Consider the following 27915-nt stretch of genomic DNA (forward strand, 5'->3'; position numbering starts at 1 on the left):
GAGTGAAGCAAACATAGCTTTGGCAGTGGACTTGTCACTCATCTTCATGTACTCTGCTTTGGGTATAGCAGTGACAAGAGTTCCTCTGATAATATGATGCTTCTTGTAGAGTTTCTTCAACTCAGGAGTATGTTTCTTTCTATCCACAGCAGCTCCTTCTTCATCAAGGACTAAATCACCAACACCATCTTCCAGAATATCCCATAATTCTTCATCTAGGCTCATGATATAACTGTAAAAGTTGGTCTTCCACCAAGAAAATTCTTCAGCATCTCCATTGAATTTTGGAATCTTTCCAACACTGGATTTCTTACTATCATTATAATCATGTGAGACATGTTTATAGCTAGTATCATCAGAACCAGTAGGAGAAGGAGTAGACATGTTTTTCTCAGATCTTTGACAGTTGCATGGTTAAGTGTTACACAACAGACCAAGGCTCTAGATACTAATTGAAGGTGAGAAAAACACAAGAAGGGGGGGGGGGGGGGGTTGAATTGTGTTTTGGAAAATTCTTCGTTTCTCCTTCAAACTGAACACACTTGATCAAAAGCTAAGTGAGACAGCTTCTGAAGTGGTATTCAGAATCTAAATGCAGCGGAATAAAACATAGAGAGAGAAGAAGAATGACACAAAGCAATCATACTGGTTCCTTCCACAATCCGGAAGTAGTCCAGTCGCCCTTGCACTTCCAAGGAGATTTCACTAAGAGTAATATCTGATTACAATTGCTCAAGCACACAAGCAAGAGACTTCCTTTGCTCAAGCACACAAGCAAGAGACTTCCTTTGCTCAAGAACACAATCAAGAGACTTCCTGCTCAAGCACAACTGCAAGAGACTTCTAACTAAACAAAATTACACAGAAAATTGTTTAAGGTTGAACACTTGATATACAATCAGAGGTGCTCACAATACAAATCAGATACAGACTCAATGGACTTAAGAATTTCTAAGATATGACTTTGAGACACAGAAATTCTAAGTGAATGCAGAACAATTTCAGCAGAGATTTGGCACTTGTAATAATGTTGTGAGTCGTTTGTTCAGCATTACCAAATCTCTAAGTCTTCACTCCTTTATATAGAGGTGTGAAAGAGACGTTGTGAAATTGCCAGCACATCAAAGAGTCGTTGTTGAAGCTTGATCTTTCACCTTTGATCTTTTGCCTGATTTGGTTGTTGTCCTATGAAGAACCAGTTTGAAATCCATTCCTTATCCAAAGGAACATCTATGCAGGCGAAGCTGTATTCTGGAGCTGTTTTCTTGTCTTGTAGCGTGGACACAAAACAGAGTAGTGGAGAACGTGGTTGTACAATTCGTACAATAGTACAATGTCAACGCTTTCGTCCAAATTGCAAGCACATGCCTTCAAACACCTTTGAAATGACCGTTGCAAAATTCCACTAATCTTTTGTTGTGTTTTCGAATCCAATAGACAGCTTTTGCAGTGATGATTCTTCAATTCTTGAATCTTTGCAAATCTAGTTGATATTCAGCTTCTGGTGAAATGACTTCTGATGAGGCAGCTTGATAACATAGCTTCTGATGATGCAGCTTCTGAATGATACAGCTTCTGATAACGCAGCTTCTGATGATGCGGCTTCTGGACCTCTTGTCTTCAGGAGCACTTTACTAACTTCAGGAGCGGCTTTACTTCAGGAGCGGCTTTACTTCAGGAGCGCTTTTCTCTTCAGGAGCGAGTTGCCTTCAGAAGCACTAAGCTTCATTTTATGTTGATTCCTTTTGCTCTTTATTTGCTCATTCAGAACCAATAAATGATGTAACCTTTTTAATCATGGTCCTCTACACTTGAACAAATATTAACTAGTCCAATTTACAATTTTTAATACCTTGTTATCATCAAAACTCTTTAAGGTTTATTGTTTAACACATTTTGTTCCAACAGATACTTCATCCGGTTCTATTTATAAGAAAATTTCAAAAAAATATTGGGTCCTATTTATAAGAAAAAATCACAACTTTTAAGATGCATTTATTGCTTAAAAGACATTTCTAACCCTAATTTAAGAGATGTGTCATTTGAACAACCATTTAGTTGACAACTTATTTGACAACCATAGATTTACAAGGAAAAAATAGATATTGGCACGAAAACGAAAACAATAGAGAGATAAAGTAAAAATATAATGTAAGTATGAGAGAAAAAATTGTCACATAAGTTGTTAGGAAATTGTTGTGCAAATATCATTTCTCCTAGTTTAATGGTGATCTTTTCAATATTAGTGGGTATATTTAATACTCCATCCGTTTCAAAATGAGTGTCACTTTACCCAAAAAAAATTGTTTCAAAATGAATGTCACTTTACATTTCCAATACAACTTTATTTTTTTCCAACTTTACCCTCTGCAACTTTTCTCTCACACAATTTTCAATGCAACTTTAAGTTTGTCTTTTTCTTATAAAGTAAGGGCAGTTTAGTAAAAGAGTTATGTCTAATGATTATTTCATTCCATTCCTTAATCCGTGTGCAATTGTCTAAAGCGACACTCATTTTGAAACGGAGGGAGTACTTCACAAATTTTGATAAGGGTATATTTGTAAAAACATTCAAAAAGTTGCAATAATTAATGATTGTCTTGGTTTTGATGATTTTTTTGTTTTTGTTTTTATAATAATGACCGGAGGAAGTACACCAGTTGTAAAAAAAAAAGAGAAGAATGAATGTTTATACATTTGGGACAACAGTGGTGAACAAGAAAAAATCCATATCAAATTGGAAATGGAAAATAATTATCAAAGAGAAAATACAAGATTAGGAAGATTTGTCATTGTTTTGATTATATCTTCTCGACTTTTTTCTCTTTGATAATTATTTTTCCATTTCCAATTTGATATGGATTTGAGAAAATACACGGTTGTGAGGACTACCCCTGTTTGGGTTTTCGACACCAACAGAAAACAAGCCATGACAAACAATGTCCGCCAATCAGAACATACGCGATGGTGGTCGAACCACACACCAACGCGTTATAGAAACCCATATGCCAGACCGCCGGAAAAGATGAAAACAAGCGGCGACGCTGGCAGATCTGACGACTAAAAGGTGGTGCAGAGGACAAAGATATTCATCATACCATCGCAGCCAAATCGACATCTCGCCGGAGTAATTTGAAAAAAAGGGAGAGGAGGAAGGAGAACGGCGGAAAGCTTCAAGTGGGAGCTTTTATCTATCCAAATATGTACGTGAACAAAATAATAGTTTGATTGGTGTGGGTGTACGAATGTAATCTACATATTGTATTGTTGCTTTCATTCCAAATGAAACACTCAAAGATGGAGGATTAGTTTGAGACTCAATTCAGAAAATGAAGGGAGAGAAGAGAGAACAAGTGGATCTAGTGTTAATAAATCATGATAATATGATGAGTCTATTTGATCTAATGATTATGGTTAAATGGACCACCATGGTCCAAAACATTTACTTGGCCATTCATAGTCTTCCGCAAGAGAGCGACATTTTTACTAAATTATCTTTTATCATATACTATTGATGTAATCACCGTTGAAAAATATAATAAGCAAAACATTTTTACTAAATTAAATGCACAATGAAATATTTTAACTTTGAAGTGGTAAAAATATTATTAATTAAAAGGTAGAATTGCAAAACAAGTAATTGACAATATATTCAAAATAAAAAAGGTCACTCAATTTCGAATAAATTATTTTTACAAATGAATCACTCTTTGAAAAGTGAGGGAGTGGCCAATATAAAAACTCCCATGTTTTTTGTTTTAAGAAAAGAAACCCGTGTTATAAAATTTATATTTGCACTAGCAAATGACATTTTTTTTCTATTGGGAACTTTAATTAAACACAGATGTAATATTATTGAAGATTAACCTCTAAGATACACGATCAAATGCTTAACACATATTGACAAAAAGGACATTTAAACACAATTTAGGGGAACAATAAATCATTATTGATCTGGAAACTAGGTTTAAGCAAGAATCTCATTCAAAGGCTTGGCCTCAAGTTTTGCCTTCTCTAAGTCCCTAAGTTCTTTTTCCTTAGCCAGCTTCTTCATCCTAGCAATCTCAAGGTCCTTGCTCATTTTCCTCCTATACATTTCAGCAAAAGTGATTGGTTCATCCATCACAGATTTATCTCCATCTCTAATCTTCAAAGGGTACACAGTTGCATCTGGTGCTGGATTTTGGAATGTTGCTATGGATAAACGGCTATAGTTGGAATTCACCACTGCTTGGTGATCAGCATTTTTGAACCGTCCATTACTTAGATACTGCATGTACCACGCAACACATAAACAAATCATTTAAAAAAGTCACCATGCAGTAAAAAAAAAGGTGATTTTGTTGACATAATACAAAATGATGTACTCAAAATATTGACCATATTCACCTAGTCTTATTTGGTGTACCTTAAAATAACAGGTCTCTAAAATTAATGCGCCTAAAATCATTTCCCAAGATTTGCCTAAATAAGTAAACAATACCTAATGTGAGAGTGACATTATATTTTCAGATGGAAGAGTGTGACATTTATTATTTTACAACAAAAAGAAAACTTTGTAGTATACAGTGATGTGGACAAGTTTTCTATGTCTAATAAAGCCTTCATGGGTCCATCTTAAAAAATAAACTTTTATAAGATTCCTTGTGCTATCAGACAAACGGGATAAGTCATTTTCATAAATGATAAATAAATCTAGTTAATTTTTTTTGGGTTACCAATAAATTAATTTTTTTTATAATTTTTTTGGGTATGACAGGTGAATCAATAACAAGGAAAATAGTATACTCACATTCTATCATAAATTAATATAGGATTTTTTTTTTTTTTTTGACTAAATCAATATAGGATTATGTTTAGTCAAAACAAAAAGAGTATTTAAGATTATGTTGATTAAATTATAGGAACAATCTTAAGAAAGAAAAAATTGTTAATTCATATTATAAAATGACATATAAAAACAAAATTATTTTTAAAATAAATTATATTATAAGGTGGAAGTGGTTTCTAACAAAAAAAATAAATAAATTATTTCACACTCTATGAATGGCAAGTACACACAAAAAGTGGTGACAGAAAAAAGGGAAAATAACAAGGAAAAGAGTACTCACATGACCATGGTCTCCAAGATTAACAACAAAAGCACCTTCAACTGGTTGAACGGTGATCCATGTCTTACCATTATCTTTGGTAGCTTGAAGACCACCTACTTGGTCTTGAAGCAATAGAGTAATGGTGCCAGGGTCAGTGTGTCGTTTCAGTCCAAGAGTTAGGTCTGGTTGAGGGCATTTTGGGTAGTAATTGATCACAACTTTTTGATCCATATCAACACATGCTTTTGTTAGAGCTTCTTTTTCTAACCCCATAGCCTCAGATAACACTTCTAATAGCTTGCAAGCTAAATTCATTAGCTTCTCACTGTATTGTTCTGTTACCTCTTTCCATCCTTCTGGCTTGTCTGGCCACCTTGAATAGTCTCTTTGTCTAATTGGGTATGAAAAATATGTCACTAGCTCTCTCCAATCCTTCACAGCTTCTCCCTGAATAATAAAAGTTAGTATAGTGATTCAAAATCTTCTTTGTAGAAACCATATTTCCAAATTAAATCGCGTATAAATAGTCATTCAAACCGAACTGAACCGTATGTGATTTTTATTTTAGATTAGATGACTTTTTATCTCAAAATCGATCTAAACTGCAGCGTGAACACCTTTAATTGTTACTCTCTACAAGATTTTTTTTTTTCTTTGACTCATTAAATTGTCTATTTGAAAAGTAGTTCAACTCTGTCTAAAAGAAAAAAAATTAGATCTTTCATCTTCTGACTTGAAAATTAGTCAAAAGTCGAACAAACAGTTTACTCGAAAGTCTTATAGCGGAATTAAAGAGCATGAGCCATATGATAACTAACTTGTGCACCTACTAGTCAAACGTCAAATATCATATCTTCAACAAAGGACTAACAATAACTAAACAATAATGAATGTTAAAATTTATAATGATTTGGTATTGTGATTATCTCTTTTATAAATAATCATAAATTTCATTTATGATAAATACAATATTTTTATGTGATATTTAAGTTGATTATAAAAATACTCCCTCCGGTCCTATTTATAAGAAAAAGTTTGGTCAACAAATATTGATGTATCTGGTTAAAACTTCAGTCCAAATACATCAAGTTTTGTTGACTCAATTTTCTCTTGTAAATAGGACCGGAGGGAGTATGATGCAACCAATTATTCATACCAAAATAGGGCAGTTAAATAATGAAAAAAGACAGTGTAAAATAATAGTGTAAAGGGAAGAAAATTTGGTTACCTGAAGATGACTAGAGACTATGAATCCACCCTTTTTACCACCAGACATGTCAAACCGGAGCTTCTCTTCCGGCGGCAAATCAAAGAAACCTTTAGCAAAACGAGTCATCTCAGAAATAAGCTTTGAATCCACACCATGATCAACAACTTGAAAGATACCCCAGTTCTCACAAGCTTCTACAATCTTGTTGCATATCTCTTCTCTACGGCCACCAACGTCGTCGATTCCATCAAGAGAAATGATTGGAATCTCGTTGCTGAAGTTGTTGTAAGCAACTTTTGGACGCTCATCTTCTTCGCGAACAAAACTGGATTCAAGGGTCTTTTCTTGAGCAAGATAGGTGAGAGTTTGAGCTGGTGCCATTGTTTGCAAGGAAGGTTGCTGTGTTTTTTGGCTAAGGCGGTGTTTGTATGAGGTTTGGGAAGAGATAGTCAAATAAATAGAGTGATGACTTTGAGGGATGGATGAGTAAGAGAATGGAAGATATAGAATAGAAGTTAGGTTATGATGAAAGTTTGTTGCACCTCCTTATTTATAAGATTATTGATGGGTCATTTTTTTTCATGGGTCCCAAAATAATTGTCTTATTTTAAACAATTTTTAAAAATTATAAATGAAAGAAAATGTGATGGTAATTTGTTAGATCATGAGGGGAATATGGGGTGTCATTGAATTCATCCATTTATATGTGTATATTTTCTTTCAAGCGGAAGATTTTTATTCAGATACACTTGCATTGTCGTTGACATCCATTTATATGTGTATATTTTCTTTCAAGCAAAAAATTTTCATTCAGATACACTTGCATAAGTGGAAGATTTTCATTCAGATACACTTGCATTGTCGTTCACATCCACCACATTAATGGAACATGCATCCACATACATTTGTATCGTCATTGACACCTACGACGTCAACATAAAATGTCGTTTATTATTATTATGAAGACTTTCAACACAAGCCAAAATAGTCGGTTTGTCTACTAACAATCAACTTTGAGCCATGAGGAGAGTTAGAGAGGATTGTCATATTAATTGAGCTAATTAAGAGCAACCACACATAAAATTTGACATCAAATTTTTAGCTAGAAAAAAATACCCTCGAACGAAAAAACCGGAAAAAAAATACTACTACTACTTTTATATATCACCCACCCTTGCGATTTTAAAACACTGCATGCGAGACACATGGGTGTCCCCAAACACTTACTTCCCTTTGGACTTTGGAGTGCTACCTAACCAAACCATCTTACCGTTCCATTCTCGAAATTTTGGTACTTACCTACCATTCTTCTAGAAACTAACCCACACTAGAAGTGTTTACGAATAACTAGTGGTGTTAATTTGGGTCCAGTTTTTGGAGAGAACTAATTGATTCTAAATAAAACATTCACTCTATTTCATTTTTTTAAAGGAAAGAAATCAATTCATTTCATTACTCAAAAGATGTCAAATACATAACGGTAAATCTCACTCAATCACATTTTAATTATCCTCTTTTACAACTCACTCCTTCTCAAGATATTACAGTCTTGTTAACAGGTGTTATAAAGACATTATATAAGGAATCCATCAAAATAAATTTGGGGAATTAGTCACTTTAGTCCCTGAATGGGGAACGATTCGTCAATTTAGTCCCTGAATGCAGATAATATGCAAAACAGTCCCTGCATGGTCAATTTCAGGGACTAAAGTGACTAACGAAGTCTACATTCAGGGACTAAATTGACTAACGGAGTCTGCATTCAGGGACTAAATTGACTAACAAAGTCTACATTCAGGGACTATTTTGCAATTTATCTGCATTCAGGGACTAAATTGACGAATCGTTCCCCATTCAGGGACTAAAGTGACTAATTCCCCAAATAAATTTTGTCTTGAAAATAGTTATAACTAAACTAGTTACTATTTTTAGATGTTTAAACAACGCCCTAAAGACACTTACTATTAAACTTATCCCAAAGTAACTAATATTCTTTTTGAGAGGAACTAATGGTCTTTTTAATTTTCAATTTTTTTTTAATTAGTTGTAAGAATAATATTTACTCATTTGTCTGAATTTAGACTCATGATATCCAACTTCTTATCCCTTGACTCAATCATCAATCATCTTACTATTCCATATTGTTTTATGGGTTAATTAAGTAAATGGTCCTTATAAATATTCAGAATTTTGTTTTTAGTCCTTACAAAATAAAATCACACTTTTTAATCCCTCTAACATTTTCTTTTAGCATTTTAGGGACCGAGAATGCTGATGTAAATTTTTTACATGGACTAAAAATGTTGATGAAAATTTGTACAGAGACTAAAAATGATGACGAAATTTTTTACAGGAACTAAAAAATGCGATTTTATTTTGTAGGGACTAAAAATGAAATTCTGAATATTTATAGGGATCATTTACTTAATTAACCCTTGTTTTATTTTGGTGAAACACTAACTTATAATTAATAAAAATATTTTTTTTTTAAAAAAACATTTTTTTTGTCAAGTAGTCTAATAGTTGTAGGTCACACATTTTAAACATGGAAAAGCAGGGTGTATGGAGCCTCAACCCCTACATATATTATGCAAATCCCTACCAATTGAAAGTTCACGAAAACTAAAGAAAACATATTTTATCATCAATACTCTATTATCATAAAATCATTTGGTCGAACACTACTGATTATTGTCTTAATAACCATATAAAACATAAAAGAGACATCTAATTTAACGGAACAAGTACTCTGTCACATCAATCCTTTTCTTATAGTATAAGTATAGTATTAAGTTTTATTCGACACTTTTTACATACATTTTTACACACACACACACACACACACACACACATATATATATATGCAGGGTAATTAATTCATTCTTTACGTAGAGTTGTAGCAAATTTGATTTTTCATCATTGAAGAGTATTACATATTTCCTCCTGTCAGGGACGACGACATAAGCAGGTTAGAGAATGTAGGGCACATGCCTGCGCTACCTTTTGAGGAAAGAGTTTTAGTTGTTGTTTGACATTTTGACCAATCTCCCACCATCGCCAAAATGGAAATGTTAGAAACCACGATGATTTTGACGTAAATTATTTACCTATTTTATGAAAGAAAAATATTAAGAAGACGTAACAGAGTCGGCCAAATATATTTAGGTTTAAAGCTACTTTATAATTAAGACCATATATAAGTTCTTTAATAATAAAGTTCAAGGTAACCATCTTCTTTTTTTTGGTAGTCGGGATTCGAACTCCGGACCTTGCATATATTATGCATTGTCCTTACCAACTGAGCTAAGCTCACGGAGACTGACTAAGAAAAAACATCTTTAAACTAATATATGTATTTGGAATTTTTTGAAGTTTTTATAAATTTTTATTATTGAATGCATTGATCATTAAAACTATACGGTATAACAAATGAAGAAAATAGTTCGAAAACATATTTAAAAAATGAGTAATTTTTTAATGAATTTTATAAGAAAAAATTATGAAGCATTGATCAGAAAAATAATTCAAAATTGACTAATTTTTTTAAATTAAATATTTTTTGTATTGTTTAAAAATAACTTTTTTTATAAGGGAAATAACGTTTTTCTTAATCAGAAGAAGGAAAAGATTTTTATTTTTTGAAAGAGAAATAATGAAAAGATTAAAAAAATAGCAGGAATTATCGAAGTATATTATTCATTATGCTAATTAACAAGTAGTATTAATTATTTTAATTGTTGGCCAGTTAGTTCTTCTGAAGTCTGTTTTGTCTTCTCTTCTGGTCTGTTTTCTTTCCTTCTTGAAGGTTCCTGCATGTATCATTACTTCTCTTGAATCTATTTTTAATTGTTTTTTTTTTTTTGGGTGGGAGTGAGGAATTTAGGAAAATATCTTGGATAAATTGGGACACTATTTGTCTCAAACAGGAGGAGGGAGGCTTGGGTGTCAGGAGGATTAGGGAGTTCAATTTATCGTTACTTGGAAAATGATGTTGGACGTTGAGGGAAGAAAAAGTCAGTATGTGGTATAGAGTCTTAGCTAAGAGGTATGTTGAGGAAGGAGAAACTATAAGAAATGGGGGAAGATTAGCTACGGTGTGGTGGACTAATTTACTCTCAAAGGGACACTGAAGTGGGAGATGATGGTTGGTTTACTGATCATTTACGGCGTGAGGTAGGGGATGACGTAAGAACTTTATTTTGGTGGGATCCTTGGTTAGAGGGAGGAATTTCGAAAGATAGATTCAATTGTCTTTTTTATCTTTCCGTTAACAAATTGACGACTATGGCAGACATGTTTTCGTTAGGTTGGGGGGAGGGCGGTGAGGCATGGAAATGGCGCTGGAGGTTATTTGCTTGGGAGGAAGACTTGGAGGTGATTGTTGTGCGCTTTTACCACCAATTGTTTTGCAGGCTGATGTGAGTGACATGTGGACTTGGCAACTTCATCCTTCTCTAAGTTACAATGTTGCTAGTGTTTACAATTAATTGACATCAAGAAAACCAATCTCTACATAATAATCATACTTCCATTTTTTGGCACAAGGAGGTTCCTTTAAAAGTTAACATTTTTGCTTGGCGCTTATTACATAACCGCCTTCCAATAACCGACAACTTACTCAGGAGAAGGGTACTCAAACAAAATGCATTACTTTGCTCAGGCGACTGTGGCTATGAGGAGGATATTGATCATCTATTTTTGCACTGCGAATTTTTTGGATAAATTTGGTTCGATATTTATACTTGGCTCGGGTTTGTCTCAATCAAGCCAGCTAATGTTCATGACCACATCCTTCAGTTCGGATCGATGGGTAGCTTCTCTAAAACCATTTATTCTGCCTCTACTTGATATGGCTCTCTTGTGTTTGGATTGTTTGGCGTGACATGAATTCTAGAGCCTTTCAACAAACGAGGAATTCTATTGTTAATCTTAAAATAATATCCTGTTGCTCGTTTGGATTGTTTGGATTGTTTGCTCGTTTGGATTTTATTTTAATTTTATTATTTTAAAATAAAAAAAAAAACCACCCACTTTCCCACGTTTTATGGCTTACAGCAACCATGCTCACGGCTTACTAGTCACTACATGGTACTATAGTTTTCAATATCCTGTTGTTCACTTTTTTTTTTTATGGGCTTGCTTGTAATTCATATAATATTTTATTTGAACAAGGTAATTCATATAATATATTTAATGTTAAATGAAATATATAATAAATAACAAATAATAAATAAATAGTGAAACAAGTTTGGTTAAATAAAATTCGTCAAAAAATAAAAATTTATCGAATAAGAAAATGTCAATTGAATTCATAAAGCACATTTATCAGTTTGAAGATGAAAATAATTTCAAATAAATTTGAATATTTAGAAAAAATACATTAAGTAGAAAAGTTTATATAATTTATAAAAACAAAAAAAAAACATATCTTTTTATGTAATTTTATATTCATCAGCTACTTCTACAACTAACTTTACCAAACACTTTAATTTTAATAAGCTAGCTTTTTCAGTTATAAGCTATCACATATCAGTCATCAGCTATAAGCTAGCTTTTCAGCTATCAGCTAGCTTATCAGCTATCAGCTAGCTTATAGCCTATTTTTGCCAAACAGAGCCTTAGCCTTGTGACCGACCTTAATAAATAATAAATCAGATTAAAAGAGTAATATAAAATAGAGATAAATGCATAATTACTATAATTTTCCATACTTATATTCTCACTTTCATATTCTCACGTTCTCTCTTTTCTCTCTACTCTTTTTTTTTTGTCAAGTAGACAAGTGGCTAGAGCTCACACAATTTAATTGTGGAGAAGTGGAATGTCCGGGGTTCGAACCCCGGCCCCTGTATATAAAATGCAATATTTCTACCAACTGAGCTAAGTTTACGGGATTTTTTATTTCAAAAGAATAAAGAAAGAAATATTATCTCAAAAGTTATTTAAAAAAATGATTTATAAATATTATCTCAAGTGTTGTAAAGTTGGTCCACATCAATTAACAGAAAAAATTATTAGATGAAACACAAAAAGACTACAAACTGACAAACCACACGGAAAGCAGCTAATCTCCCATTCTCATTCCATCTCCCTTCCCCGTCCATTCTTACTTTCCATTCTCCCTTTATTCTTCACTCTCTTCTTCCATTCTCGATCTTCGAAGAGATAAACCTCTTTATTGTAATTTTTAATTTTATATATTTTCAATCTTATTCAATTCTAATTTATAATTTGTTTATAATCGTGATGAGAGTGGACATATCTTACCTTGTTGAGCTTAAATTTGTGTTAATGGTGAAAACTCTATTGTTAAAATTTAATATTGCTTACTTGTGTTGTGATACATTAAGTGTGAGTTAAAGTCTTATATTGTGAAAAAATTGAGGTTGAACAACATATAAATTAAGGTGCTCAAAAACGCAGTGCAGATCTTAATATTTTGGGTGGCGATATAATGTTCAATCTCATTTATGTTGTTACTCTTAATCCAATATGTCGACCCAAAACAATGAAACTCACCATTATGGCTCAACAATTTTAAAATTGGAATTATTGCATTTGTTCTATATTGTATATAATATGTATGCTTTCAAAGTTCGTTGGAAACATTTATATGTTGTATACATGTGCTTTAAAAGTGAAATCTAATAACAAATATAATTATATATACAAGTGTATATATATGGTGTCCCAATATTTAAAATTTATAGAATTCATTTCTGCTTTCGATTCTAAATATAAGAAAAAGGTGGTTGAAAGGATTGAAATATTTAGTCTAAATATTATTTAGATCATATACATAACTTTTATGATCAGATAAAACATATGGGGGACAGGTAAAACAAATTTTACATCATATACAAGTTAATTTTCATCATTGAATCAATAAGTTCTATCATTAAATCAAATGAAAAATTATTTGAGTTATTAACCTAATGATAAAAAAGACACGTGTATATGTTACAAGACCATTTTACCTATATGTTCGATAAAACCTATGATCAAATTTCTTTTATATTTAGAACATGAGAGAGTATATAAAATAGAGCTTTCTTTGTATACGTGGATTGATTTCCATCAAACAATTAACACTCTTTTGATTCTTTTCAATAATTTAATTTGTTATATTTAATTTTTAGAAATGTAAATTATAGTATACTATGTTCCAAAACGAAAATGTAAACTGTAGTCGACTACCCACTTTGCACGTAAGTCACTTAATTGAATTTGGCACAGCTTTTATTACATATATAAACCATAAATGAAGGGAAAAAGCCAATTACCTTTGGTCATCATTGAGGAATGACGTAGTACTATCAGCTGGTTTAAGGAGGGGAGGGTATCCCCCCATGGTGGATTGTAACACTAACGGGACCAATCTAGTATAGGACAGTTACTTCATTAATAATCCTAGTACAAGTGACATGATGTTAGCTACGTGGGCAAGGCTGGTACAAGGACATTTATTCATAAATTTTTATAATAGCTACCAAAGCAATTTACTAAGGTTCAGTTGTTCTGTTTGTTTGCCCTAAAAGGAAAATCTTTTTAGAGGCCCTCAAAACAGGTTGTGCTGTTTGTATTTCTACCACAACGAAAATTGTGATTATGATACCTAAATGTTGGTCCATTTGAAAGGTCCAAAATCTCACGATGCCGCAAACTATAAGATTCAAATCTCAAATGGAAGGGTATATACAACTATACAAGGGTGGATTCAATTTAGAGATCGACTAGATTCAAGCTTGTATTTGTTACTCTTTTAGGGTTGTAATGTTGTTAGAGCTTAGAGCATTAAGTTTCTAGTTTAGTTGTATCTGTTTGGTCATGTGTTAGTTACAGTGACGGATCCAGAAATTTTAATAAGTGTGGTCAAGTTATATCATAAAAAATTTAGAAACGCGTAAGCGTGCGAAAATTATACAAGTTACATTTATAAATAATATAACCATAATTAATTAGTTTTTCACCACCAATGTAGCGTCAGTCACAACCTTTTTCAACAAATATAAGAATAGTTTATATTATAATAATAGTTTTATGGTCTTGCTAACGATATGCTCTGAGATAATTGGTTAAAGATTTCATAAAAGAAAATTTTATCTTAAAAATAAGCATTATTTGTATTGATATAATAATTATAACAACTTTTTATAAAAAAAACTACTTATTCTGATTTATTAACTAATGCTCTTAGAACACTCGTTAGGATCCTTCTTAGTTTTGTAATATTTTATATGTAATAAATAGAGTATGTAAAGACAATAATATTATATAAAGAGGGGTCAAACTAGATATATATTTAAATTTGAGTTAAAAATACAATACACGTGTGGAGGCAAGTGGGGTCGCTTGACCCCATTGCCCCCACACTATATCCGTGCCTGGTTAGTTATGTACTTTACATTTTTTTTTTTGAGAGATGTACTTTACATTATTAGTGGGTAGTGATCTACTCATTATGTAATTGTTGCCTATTCCAATATTTGAATAAAAGAAATATGATCTTTGACCAAAAAATATTTACATTTAGTGTCTTATAAGTCGCAAATATAATTATCTTTAGCAGAATAAACTTATAGAAAAATTAGAATTTTTTTTTGATGGGTTATAGAAAAATTAGAAATTATGAGTGATACTAGTTATGAGTAAATGTATTATTTTCGTCACTAATTTAAAAAAAATTATTGTATATTTGATATGACAATTTGTTTATCAAAATCACAGTGTGACAAATCTACTACGATATCAAACATGCACTAAATCAAATTAAAAGTATTTTCTCTACAGTACTATGCCTTTATTTTTTTCCTGGTGGGATTATGCGAGATTATAATGAAAATTTTCTGGTTGCTTATGCGGATTGCGGACGTATTCATCCTTGTTGAATGCTTCAAGTGACACCCTAAACCCTAAAGTATGAATAATTAACTTTGAATTACTTTTACGAAAATACTCTTTAAGATGTTTTTCACAGCGGAGAGAAAAATTACAAATTCTTTCCTCAAAAAGAAAAATTACAAATTCTAAAATAATTAATAAAATCATTATAAAAATATTAAGGTATCACATTTACACTCACATTACAATTAAATATCACTAAATTTGTCCCGTGAGTGTAGCTCAGTTGATAGCTACCAGAGATAATTTGTGCAGGGGCCGGGGTTCGAACCCCGGATTCCCCACTTCTCCACACATAATGTGTGTGAATCTAGCTACTTAACAAAAAAAAATAATATCACTAAATTTATTCGTTGTCAAAACTAGGGAAACCTTCTTTTCTTTAAAATTGCATCTTAGACATCATAACTAAAATAAGATTAGTGAAAATATGACTCTATAACTCATCTCCAAGTATAACTAAACAGAGCTTCTTCCAAACTTTAATTTTAAAACTCATTAACATGTATTTACTGTCATTTTGCAAACAAATTATAAACCAAACAAACACAAACAATGAAATGGTGAGTTTTAAAAGCATAAAATAATATACTTTAATACCTTTTGCAAGGATCTCTCTCATTCATTGCGTTAGATATCAAGAAAAATACATTTTGGCTTTAAGGAATGCGCCTTTTTTTCCTTCATGAATCTAGTATATGGCAAGTGTTTCATTAATAATCCTAGTAAAAGGACATGATGTTAGGCAAGGCTAGTCCAAGGATATATTTATAAATGAGTTGTGTTATTTGAACAATTATTTGTATGACAACTTTTAAGACGACCATAAATTTACCAAAAAAACGAGATATTGATACAAAAACCAAAATAATATTAGAAAATATGAATATTAGAAATAAAGTTATCACCAAAATTGTCAAATAATGGTTCTACAAAGAATAGTGCTATATCTCCCGAATCATTATTTCCCGAAACCATCCCGACAACAATTTAACCAATAAAAACCCATGTTTTTCCACAATACAAGGAGGTTAATAGTATAGTGGGAAGTTTCATCAAAATATGGCACAATACACGGAACCACATGATGATGGGAGTTAGGTGGAATTCAGCCGGTAGTGGGGTGAATAAATGCAAATACACGCTCGGGACAAATTCTTGAAATCGGCTCTCGGGACATCCAGCATTATTCTTCTACAAATATCATTTCTCATTATAAGTTTATAACACAAAGCAAATTACTACACTTCAGTTGTTGCGTTTGTCCCAAATAGTATTCTTTTTTGTTTTTTTAGAGGCCTTGAAGAAAAGGTTGTGCTGTTTGTATTTCTATCACAACAAAAATTGTAATTATGATACCAACAAAAAGGTTAGATCAATTTTTTTTTGAAAGAGAAGGGTTGGATCAATTGAAAGGTCCAAAATATCACAATGCGGCAAACTATAAGGTTGAAATTTTCAAGAGATATTATATAGTGTATCATATTTTTTTTGGTTACATATAGTGTATCATATAATTTTTTTTGAACAAATCAAAATGGATTATATTGCTCAAACGAGAAGTGATTCACCCCGCATAAGGTGTGCTAAAAGTGATGAATCACACAATCGGTTACAAATACAAAGCCCCTAGCAAAAGGAATACCGCCACCAACTCAAAACAAAAAGACAAAAACTACATGACATCCATACAAAGGAGCGGATGCCTCCACCAATCATGAAAAGTAAAAGCTAAATGAAAAGTAAAAGCTAACGGAATGCGATTCGAAGATAGCCAAAGAAAGGAATTAAATTTCACTTTATCAAGAATGCTTTGGGGATCTAATACCGCATTTTTGAAGACACAGTTGTTCCGTTCTTTCCAAATTGCCCAAGTAGTAGCGAGCCAAATTACCTTGAAGAAAATGTGGGAAGATCTCGACATACCCGCCAAATTCGTAAACTGTAGAAAATGATCAGTTACCAAACCTGCGGGAACATAAGAAATGCCAAGCCAATTACAGATTAAGTACCAAGCACTTCCAAAAATATTGCAACCAATGAAAAGATGATCCGCCGTCTTTGAATTTCCACACCCACCGACACACAGGTTGCCGTTTGGATGTAAAACATGTCTTCTTACCAAATTAACTCTAGTTGGAACTCTATCTTGAAGTAGTCGCAAAGCAAAAATAGAAACTTTAGAAGGGACTAGCTTATGCCAAACATTGGAATAAGCGTGATTCACCACCGTCTCTTCAACAGATGTAAGATCACGATATGTCTCACGCACCGAGTAGCCATGTATAGGATCAAGAAGCCACCTCCACAGGTCCCGCATATTATCCTGCAAAATAACATTACTCAACAAATCACTGCACTCCCTGACACTCTCCTCCTCCCACGCCAACAAACGTCTTTGCCAAACCCACACCCCTCCACCATCCTCCCACCCTAAAGCTGCCATATCCGCCACCGAATACTCCTTATGCACTGATAACTCAAATAAGCGGTTGAACTGAAGCTTTAAAGGCACTCCACCCAACCAGTTATCAGTCCAAAAGTACGTATTCCTACCATCACCTACTACCCGCCTAATATTATCATCAAACAAATTCCCTACTCCCAACCCTACACCCTCCCTCACGTTACCCAACATCCGCCACCAACCTGAACCATTTCTACCCCCCCTCCTGTATGCGGCCTCCCACCTCCCCATAACGTGCTTTAAGCACTCGGTACCACAGTCCCTCCTTATCACACAACAACCTCCAACACCACTTCCCTAACAAAGATAAATTAAATTCCCCTAGCCTCCTAACCCCCAAACCACCACAATTTACAGGTAAACAAATAGAATCCCATTTTATCCAAGCAATTTTATTTTGAGAGACATCACCCCCCCCCCCCCCCCCCAAAAAAAATTAAAAATAGATTCAATAGAAGAGATTATACCTGTAGGAGCCTTAAAAAAGGAAAGAAAGTAAACCGGAAGAGACGATAGGACATATTTCAAGAGAACCAGACGACCACCGAAAGATAAGAACCTGTTATTCCATGATGACAAACGGGCGGTAATGCGATCAACCACGGGTTTCCAAAAAATTAGTTTTCTACTATCTCCACCAATCGGCAACCCCAAATAAACAAAAGGAATTGTACTGGTTCTACAATTCAGAACTGAAGCCGCTTCTGTCAACCAAGACTGAGGGATATTAACACCTGTCAGCATACTTTTGTTAAAATTAACCTTCAGCCCCGACACCTCCTCAAGTAATAACAACACAGCCCGAATAGACCGGACATTCAGCCAACATTTCTCGCCCAAAATAAGTGTATCATCAGCAAACTGAAGATGTGATAGCCTTACATCCCCTTACTGCCCCACACCATAAGGCCGAAAAAGTTCATTCGTCACCACGGCCTTCATCAAAGCGTCAAACCCTTCGGCTGCCAACAAAAATAAAAAAGGAGAGAGAGGATCCCCTTGTCTAAGACCCCTCTTTATAGGAAACTCCTCCGTTGGGCTACCATTCACCAGAACCGAGGCAGTTGCTGTCCCAACACACTCCGATATCCACTTGCGCCAAAGAGTTGGGAAGTTCATGTTAACCATCACCGCGTTTAAAAATTTTAAGTCCACCGAGTCATAGGCTTTTTCAAAATCGTCTTTAAACAACAATAATTCCTTCTTCAAGCGTCTAGCCTCATCAACCGCCTCATTAGCTATATGGATACCGTCAAGAATTTGTTTACCACGGACAAAAGCAGATTGTGCATCTGAAACCACATAACCAATAACTGAACGAAGTCTATTCGCTAACACCTTCGTTAACACCTTATACATGCAACCAATCAGAGAAATAGGTCTATAGTCAGCAAGCCTTTGAGGACTGTCGACTTTTGGAATCAAAGTTATAAAAGTCGAGTTTACTCCTTTTGTCAACTTCCCATTTCTGTGAAAATCCACCAGGAACCTCATGAAATCATCTTTCAGCTCGTGCCAAAAATCTTTGATGAACCCAAAGTGAATACCATCCGGTCCAGGACTCTTAAAACTCTCACAATCCCACATCGCCTGCCTCACCTCCTCAATAGAAATCTGGCGCACCAAACTCCCTGACTTAGCAAAAGTTAACTTTCTAATGTTCAAACCCTCCACCTCGGGACGAACCACATCTAAAGCTCGAAAATGACTTGCAAAATGGTTAAAAACAGTTAATCGGACATTCTGAACACCCTCAACTAAAACACCATTTGCGTGTATCAGATGAATGGAACTCTGTCGGCGTCTAGTTGACATCACATTATGAAAGAATTTAGAATTTGTGTCGCCTTCCTTTACCCAATTCATCCTTGCCTTCTGCCAATTCATACTAGTATGTACGCGCGCCAAAGAATGCAAATTAACAGACAAATCATGTAATTCCATCATTTCATCTTCTTGAAGCTCGTCTTCCTCCCCTTTAAGGTCAAGGTGAGAAATTCTAGACTTCATTTCCATCAACCTTCCATCTAAATTTTTTGAGTGTTGTTGATGCCAGTCCTTCAGACACAACTTGATCATTTTTAATTTTGATTTCAAAACATGTCCGCCCCAACCATCAAGAATGAAAGAATTCAGCTTTTCCCGAACAAACTCTGAATATCCACTGAAATCAGCCCAACACTTCAACATACGAAGCGGCCTTGGCCCCCAATTAGCGTTGTCAACATCTAACACCAACGAAACATGATCAGAGAGACCCCTTTGATTTGCAACTTGAATACAATTTGGCCAAGTCTCACACCATTTTGCAGACAATAAAAATCTGTCCAACCTACTCATTGCAATGCCATCACCTCGATACCAAGTAAATAAACGACCACATAACGGTAAATCAACCAGGAAACAGCCATCAATAAATTTATTAAAGTTGTCTGTATCTACCTGTAACACCCCGTTTTCCCAACGTAAAAATTTCATAAATAAATCAGAGTTTTTCAACTTTAAACGGAATGCTACACTTCTTAAAAATTCATAAACTGAATAAATAACAATTTATTCTTCAAAATCATTTAACATAAGTAATTCAAAACTTCGCAGCGGAGATTAGTTCAACAATAAAAATAATCTTTGGCATGCAGGCCTCAACATAAAAATCTCATAAGTCTTGTTCAACATTTATTCATAAAAATCCATAAGTAATACGTAAGGAATAGAAATAGAAGACATAATCCCATCCCGTTACGTATCAGAGCACCTAAGACACACTTGTGAGGAGTCCACTCACGACCGCAACTAATCCTGGTTACCTGCAAGTTACCCATACGAAGAGCAACATTTCCAAGCAGAGGGGTGATATTTCTCAAACAATAATATTAAGCATATAAATCATATAAAGTACATTCAACAACTTAAACATCTTATAATTCATTAATCATATCTAATAACTTAAACCTCCTTAATTAGTGTCATTATCCTTCCTACATTAGTCATATACTTCATCAAGTAATCTCAATTATTATTCATAAAACATCTTATCTTAAATCATGATCATAAGCATCAATATCTAACACCAAATATAATCGTAAGCATCATCATATAATTCACATAAGTATCATTATCAAAACATAGCATTTATCGAAAACAACTTCATAATCAAGTTCATAATCAACTTCATAAACAAACATCATCATTAAATCATAATCATCAAATCACAATCAAACTTCATAATCAAACCTCACTTAACTCGACAATGCGACTCAACTCGACTATGTAACTCTTAACATCTCAAATCATCTTAGCATCTTGACAACTTGACAACTCGACAACTTCACATCTTAAATCATCTTAAAACTTCTTGATATGCAAATGCATTTGGTACCAATACAGGTCATCAAGCTCCCAACCAACTTATATGAGCGTAAATAGGCTCTTCAGAGCATCAAGCTCCCAACCAACTTATATGAGCGTAATTAGGCTCTTCAGAGCATCAAGCTCCCAACCAATCGTGTGAATGACTAAGCATTCCAGAGCATCAAGCCCCCAACCAACGTATATGAGTATGCAATGGACTCAACTTCCTACAACTTAGACAACTTCATGAACATCTATGACATCCTAACATCTTGATATCTTGACAACATAACATCTTAATAACTTGATGACTTCATAACGACTTGACGACTTAACAACTCTTATCATCTTAACGTCTTAACATCTTAACATCTTGACAACATATGGATCACATAAATAATTCATGTCATATCATAATATAACAATATCAAATGATAATAAACAACATCTTAAAACATCATATTCATCAATCATAAACAACTTCATATAACATCGTATTTAAACATCAACAATAATTCACTATGTATCTTTGTAAAAACATAATAAATTATCCACAACATATTTTCATGTCAAACCAAAGTTATTGGAAAGATATCACAAATATCAACAACTTTCATGTTTACAACAAAGATCAATTCAAAACAGAAACATATGAACAAAACGTAAAAACATGAAACAGAGAAGGCTGTCACCGTACAATTTCGCTAAGACCTCCCTGTAGTATTTTCATCATAACTCAAAGACCAAACATCATTTTCACGTCAAACCAAAGCAACTGGAAAGCTAACAAAATTATCTAAAACTTTCATGTTTACGCCTAAGACCAATTCTGTACCGATCAGTACCAGTTTTTATTTTAAATTCGGAAAAGTTATGCTGAAAGTCCATAAAAATTCATTGTGACCTACATGCAGTAATTTGACCATAACTCAAGTTCTATAAATCCTATTGACGTGAGACCAACGGCATTAGAAAGCTAACATCCATACCTACAACTTTCGTGTTTACACCTAAACCCAGTTCGGAACTTAAACTTGTCAAACTGAGAGAATAAAATCGCGTTTTGCACATTGACAGCAAAATCGCAGTTCAGCTGCGATTTCGCTTTGGGGAAATCTTTTCCACTTCGTATTCGATCCAATACTCTCCAAACTTGACCCTAATCATTACCCTATGATTACCCTATCATTAGAACACTAATTATTCATCAACTTACTGTATGCAAATTCAAAGGGTTCTCAAATCTATTAACAACCTATTACAATTATTAAACCCTAATTCTTAAACTCACCAACATCTCATCCAATTCCATGGTTCTAACCTCAAAACTACATCCAATAATCATCATATGGGTTATCTAAGGACTGTATACAATTTCTACATCAATTCAACAAGTTTTCATCATTTAATCATCAAATCTCTCTCAAAACCCTAATTCTCAAATTCTCACAAACTTTCCCCAACTTGTTAGATGCAATCTAATGATTTAACAACTTAATATTAATGCAAGATAGTCTCACCCTCACCTTAGATTAATTCCTGAATCAGCAGCAGCGTTCTTCTTTCCTAAGGTATTATCCTCTTCTCTTGACTTTTCTCTTCTCTTCTCTTCTTTCTTGTTCTCCTCTTTTCCAAAAAAGCGGTTTTAGGGTAAACTCTTTCTAACCTAAGCTTCTCTTTTTATAATACTAAAATATTCTTCCCAAATCTATTTAGGCCCAACAACTTACTCTTCTTTCTATTCTAACCCCCAAATCCACTCACACTAATAATCCTCATATTCTAATAAATAATATTTCTCTACTAAATATATAATAATACACCAAATAACAAATATATATCTATAACAATTAACAAATATATTTCTGCACCAAATAACAAATATATCTATAACAAATAACAAATATATTTCTACACCAAATAACAATTATATTATGCTAGTAAATACCAACATATAACATAACAAAATATCACATAAATCATGTAAATCATACCAATCATATAAATATATTCTAAAACTAATTAAAATAATTAAATTAAATTAAAAGAAGGGCGTTACACTACCTGCCTGAAAACTACATTTCTGCCTCTTCTCTCTTCCTCTGAACGAATAGAATTAAAGTCACCACAAATACAGACATTATCATCACCGTTATTTAAAATAAAAGTAGACAGACGCATCCATAGTTCCTGTTTAGCCACCGTCTCACAAGGTGCATAAATATTAGCAATAATAAATTCGTGACCCGTCAGCTTCACCTTCCCTTTAATAACCAAAGCATGTCTGAAACTCATAGTGCACTGAACCTCCACTACTGAAGCATTCCAAATTGTTATTAAACCACCAGAAGCACCACTTGACGCTTGATATGAATAACCATGGTCATCACACCCCCATAAAGACCTAATTAAAAAATCTTCAACCGACTCAATTTTGTTTCTTGTAAACATAAAACCAAAGGAAGCTTCTCTTGTACTAACCTGCGCACCTCCGCTTTTTCTCAAAACCTCCAAGCCCCCTAATATTATAAGTAACCACCTTCATGTTCACCACATTCCTCCCCAACCAACTCCCACATGACCTACACCTACTGCCCCTTGCCAACATCCTCACCAGGCGCCATCTCACCCCCACCAACGAACTCCCTCTCTCCGCCCTCCACTCTCTTCTCCCCTCCTTTGACAACAAATTAAAGCTATTATTTTTATCCCCTTTATAATTAACTCCCAAAGTTTTACCTATCTCCCTAACATCCTCCGTCACCACCTCTCTCTTGCCATGAAGAATCACCCAATTCTCCCAATCCTTATTCACCGAAGAATTAGATAAATTTCAAGAGTTAGATACATTATTAGCTGTCACCTTAAAATCCTTGGATAAGATGCGTCTCTTGCCTTCCTTCTTCTTAAGCACCTTTAAAATCTCTCTTCTATCCTTCGCCGGTAATCTTGCAATTCTTTTAATAAAAGCGACCGATGGCTTGATAGCTACCGTTGACTTCTATTTGTGTTTCTTAGAAAAAGCCCCAGACTTAGAATACTTTGCCTTCACTGATGGTTCACCTTTCTGTACATTAAATAAATCAAGCTCATTCACCTTATTAACCTTCTGTGTGGGCCGCTTATTAGTAACTTTGACAGGAATTGATATAGACAAAAAATCCTCCACGTTAACAATAAGAGAATAATTATGTGCTTCGGCTGCATTAGTTCCTTGCGGTTCACCTTTCTGTACATCAAATAAATCAAGCTCATTCACCTTATTAACCTTCTGTGTGGGCCGCTTATAAGTAACATTGACAGGAATTGATTGAGACAAAAGATCCTCCACGTTAACAATAGGAGAAGAAATATGTGCTTCAGCTGCATTAGTTCCTTTCTGCTGTACGTTTGAATTTTTCCAGGCCTTATTAAGATCATCAACCAACATATCTACATCCCCTTGAACTCCCTCCAAGCCATAATCGTCATTTTTCTGTGACAATACGTCCGCTTTAGACTCAGTTTCTTCCTCCGTCAAAAACGCATCTTCTCCTAAGTTGCACCCCCACTCTTCCACCAATTTAACCAAATGTTTACGACCATCAATTAAAATTGCAGCAGACGAATTAACAACTTCCAAAGATCGAGTAGAAACAAGAATCCGAGCATAATCTAACTTCGCCCGATCCATTGTGCAAACATCAAAATGAATGTATCTACCACACCCTGACACGCAAATTTTGAAAAAATCTTCATGCCATGCGTGTGCAGGAGTGCCATAAACTTGAATCCACGCACCGCGTTCGTATTGTTCATCCTCTGATATCCATCTATGAATGTCTGTGAACAGCATGTCAAAGAACTCGAGAGCTTCATTAAACAGGTTCCAAATGTCTGTACCGTCGTTACAATGAAGGAAAACTCTATCACTTCCCATCGGTGTAACCTCAACTGAAGTAAACCCCGCGTCATCCACCCTTTGCTGAATGGCCAATGAAGAATCTCCCGAAATAACCTTCGCAACTATACCACTCGTAGCCCACAAACGATCCTCCGGCTTTGAGTTATACAAGAGTACACCTTCAGATACAGCACCATCTATCTGTGCGACTGGTTTCTCCACATCAATGAACGGTTGCCACACCTTTTTACCCTCCTTTACCTCGTTCCTCGCCTTCCCGACCACTACCACCGTACCCTTTCCAACACTCACATCCTTTACCTTTCCCACCACTCCCTCAGCATTAACATTATTTTTCAACTTAATTTTTTTCTTCTCAATAACTCCATCCACCGTCCCCTTCAAAACTTCAATTTTATCTATATTTTTTTCCTCCTGCACCCGCTCCTCCTCCGACACCTTAGCAACCCGCACATTTTTAACACCCTCCCGGTGTGTAATCACCACCGGTCTCACCACTTCTTCCCTCCGATCACTCCTTCCACCAGTGAGAGAAACCTTAGTCTTGGAATCATGTTTTGCAAACCTATCAAAGCGTGCTTCGCGTGCCCACCCCCTAAGTTCACCAATCCACACATTATTCAAAGCTTGTTCCAATTTAACTATGTTCTTCACATTCAAGAATCTTACAAAACCATATGCCTGACCACGTGAATTAAGTTGCCTTGCAATATACACATTAGACAGTATTCCACAGACCTCAACATATTGACGTAAACAAAACAATGGCAACGAATCAGGAAAATTGGTAATATAAAATGTGACCTTACCACCATTGAATCGTTCCACTTCTTCAAAGCTAGCAGTGTTCTTCGAAACAGTACCATAGTTGCCATTCGCTCCATGATTGAAAACCCTAAACCGCTTTTCTTCCCACTTCCTTGGAAACCGCCGCAAAACCCTATCCTCATCCAGCTGTGATCGCCAATCATGCCTGTAGTCCTGTGCCGAACCTCCATGCCGCTCTGAAACCCATGACTTGTCCCGTCGTCGATCCTCCGGTTGCCTCGCTTTCCTCTTCCTTGAACTAACTACAGACCAATCTCCCCTATCCCCCCTCCCCCCCCCCCCCATTTTCTGCCTCCCAGGCTGGACCCCAATCCCCCCCAGTGTGTCTCTCTTCCGGAGATAAGCTCCGGCGCGGTTGCCACCGACGAAACCTAGGCCGGCAACCGCCAATGTATCATATAATTATCTTTAGGGAAATGTTAACTTGTGCCCTTAAGGCACAAGTTTGGAAGCCAAATTTAGAAATGATGTATTGGAATGCGTGGATTAAATTTAATCTTTAATGTTTTAATGAACGCACAAAATTTAAAGAAATATTTCTTAAGATGTGCCCTAAGGGCACAAGTTAACACTACCCTTATCTTTATTATAATAAATTTATAAAAAAATGGTACTTTCTCTATCCTAAAATATAAGAAAAAATTGGTCAACATAAGTTGATGTATTTGATACAAATTTTGAAATAAATACATTAACTTTTGTTAACAATTTTTGCTTATTTTTTATAACAGAGAGGAAAATAATAAATTTTAAAATAATTAATATAATCATTAACAAAATGGGTTTAAGGTACCACAATTACACTTACATATCACAAATTTATTCGTTGACAAATTAAAACTATAAAATAGGAAAACCTTTTTTCCTTAAAAAATACATCTTAAACGTCATAACTAAAATAAGATATTACTCAAAATATGACTATAACTCATCCTCAAGTATCCCTATCAGAGCAGGACTTTTTCCAAACTTGAACCTTAACTTATCAACTTGTATTTACGGTGATTTTGTAAATTCACGACTAAGGTAGACAAACACAAACAATGAAACTTCGAGTTTCGAAAATACAAAATAGTATACTTTAATATTTTTTTCAAGGATCCTCTCATTGATTGTGTTAGATATCAAGAAAAATGCATTTTGGCTTTAAAGAATGCGCTTTTTTTATTTTTTTTATTGAATCTATAGTATAGATAGGGCGAGAGTTTCATTATTCTATATATAAAAGTTACCCCATGCCAATTTTGAAGCCCTAATTTTTCCTAAACCCTAATGACTAAAATCCCTGTTTTACCCTAACCTAAATCTTAATTCCAAAACAAATCGGCCACTTAATATGCACGCTCAACAAGCCTGTTTCTCTTCCTTGAAAACAATCACTCTGACCTAACCCTCCATTTCATCTCCGCCGCAGCCGTATCACCACCATCACTAACTCTGGCCTTCTCTTCTCTCCTCCTTCATTACAATCTAAATCTTCATCGTCGGTGACCACGAACGGCGACGATGACAAGCTACTGATGGGATGGTCTTCGTATGTTTTCTGCGTTTGCACGACGGTTGACGGCGAGTTTTTACGGTGACGACGGCGTGTCCTTACAGAGAAACAGTTATCGTAAGATAGAGGGTGGTTCGTGTGGCAGAAGAGAAAACATAGAAGGCTTTTAAGTTGAAAAAATAGTGACTCTTTGATCTCGATTCCGTTCATCGTTTTCAATTCTTCCTGTTCCTGTTTTGTAATTTCTCTCACTGGTAGAGTTATCAACAACGTCTTCTATGTTGGTATGCTCTCTCTATCTCTCTCTCCCTCTCTTCGGTTTTGTTCTATATCTTATCAAAAGGGATTTTGCAAAGTCCATATTAACAGATTTTGATATGCTTCCTTTCATATTGGGGTTTCCCCAATTCGATTTTGTTGTTTTCTGCAAATAGCTTCAATTTTGTAAGTTTTTTTTTGTGTAATGGCTAAAATTGAATTCAATTCAATTTCACCTTTTCTCTTTGAATTGAATTTATCATGTATGTTTTGTTAGTGTAATAGTTAAAAAAAAAATTTGTTGTGCTTTATCTTTGCTATTGTTTGTGGTTTTTGAGTCATCCTATGATCAGTGAACTTCTAAATGAGGAAGATCAAAAGATATGTCTTCTTTTCTTTCAGCAA

At 34.4% G+C, this 27915-nt stretch overlaps 1 protein-coding gene across 1 annotated transcript; it reads right to left on the reverse strand.

Moving 5' to 3' along the window:
- Nucleotides 1–3829: 3829 nt before the first annotated feature.
- Nucleotides 3830–6827, reverse strand: LOC146900704 (naringenin,2-oxoglutarate 3-dioxygenase-like). The gene is made up of 3 exons (XM_085731774.1): nt 6322–6827; nt 5112–5540; nt 3830–4270 (listed from the first exon to the last, which is right to left on the reverse strand). The coding sequence occupies exons 1-3, from the start codon at nt 6682–6684 to the stop codon at nt 3968–3970; spliced, it is 1095 nt and encodes a 364-aa protein (XP_085587900.1). The 5' UTR covers nt 6685–6827; the 3' UTR covers nt 3830–3967.
- Nucleotides 6828–27915: the final 21088 nt, after the last annotated feature.

Source organism: Medicago sativa, chromosome 8, assembly GCF_051527215.1.
Source record: "Medicago sativa cultivar Bolivia chromosome 8, Bolivia_mono, whole genome shotgun sequence".
NCBI lineage: Eukaryota > Viridiplantae > Streptophyta > Magnoliopsida > Fabales > Fabaceae > Medicago > Medicago sativa.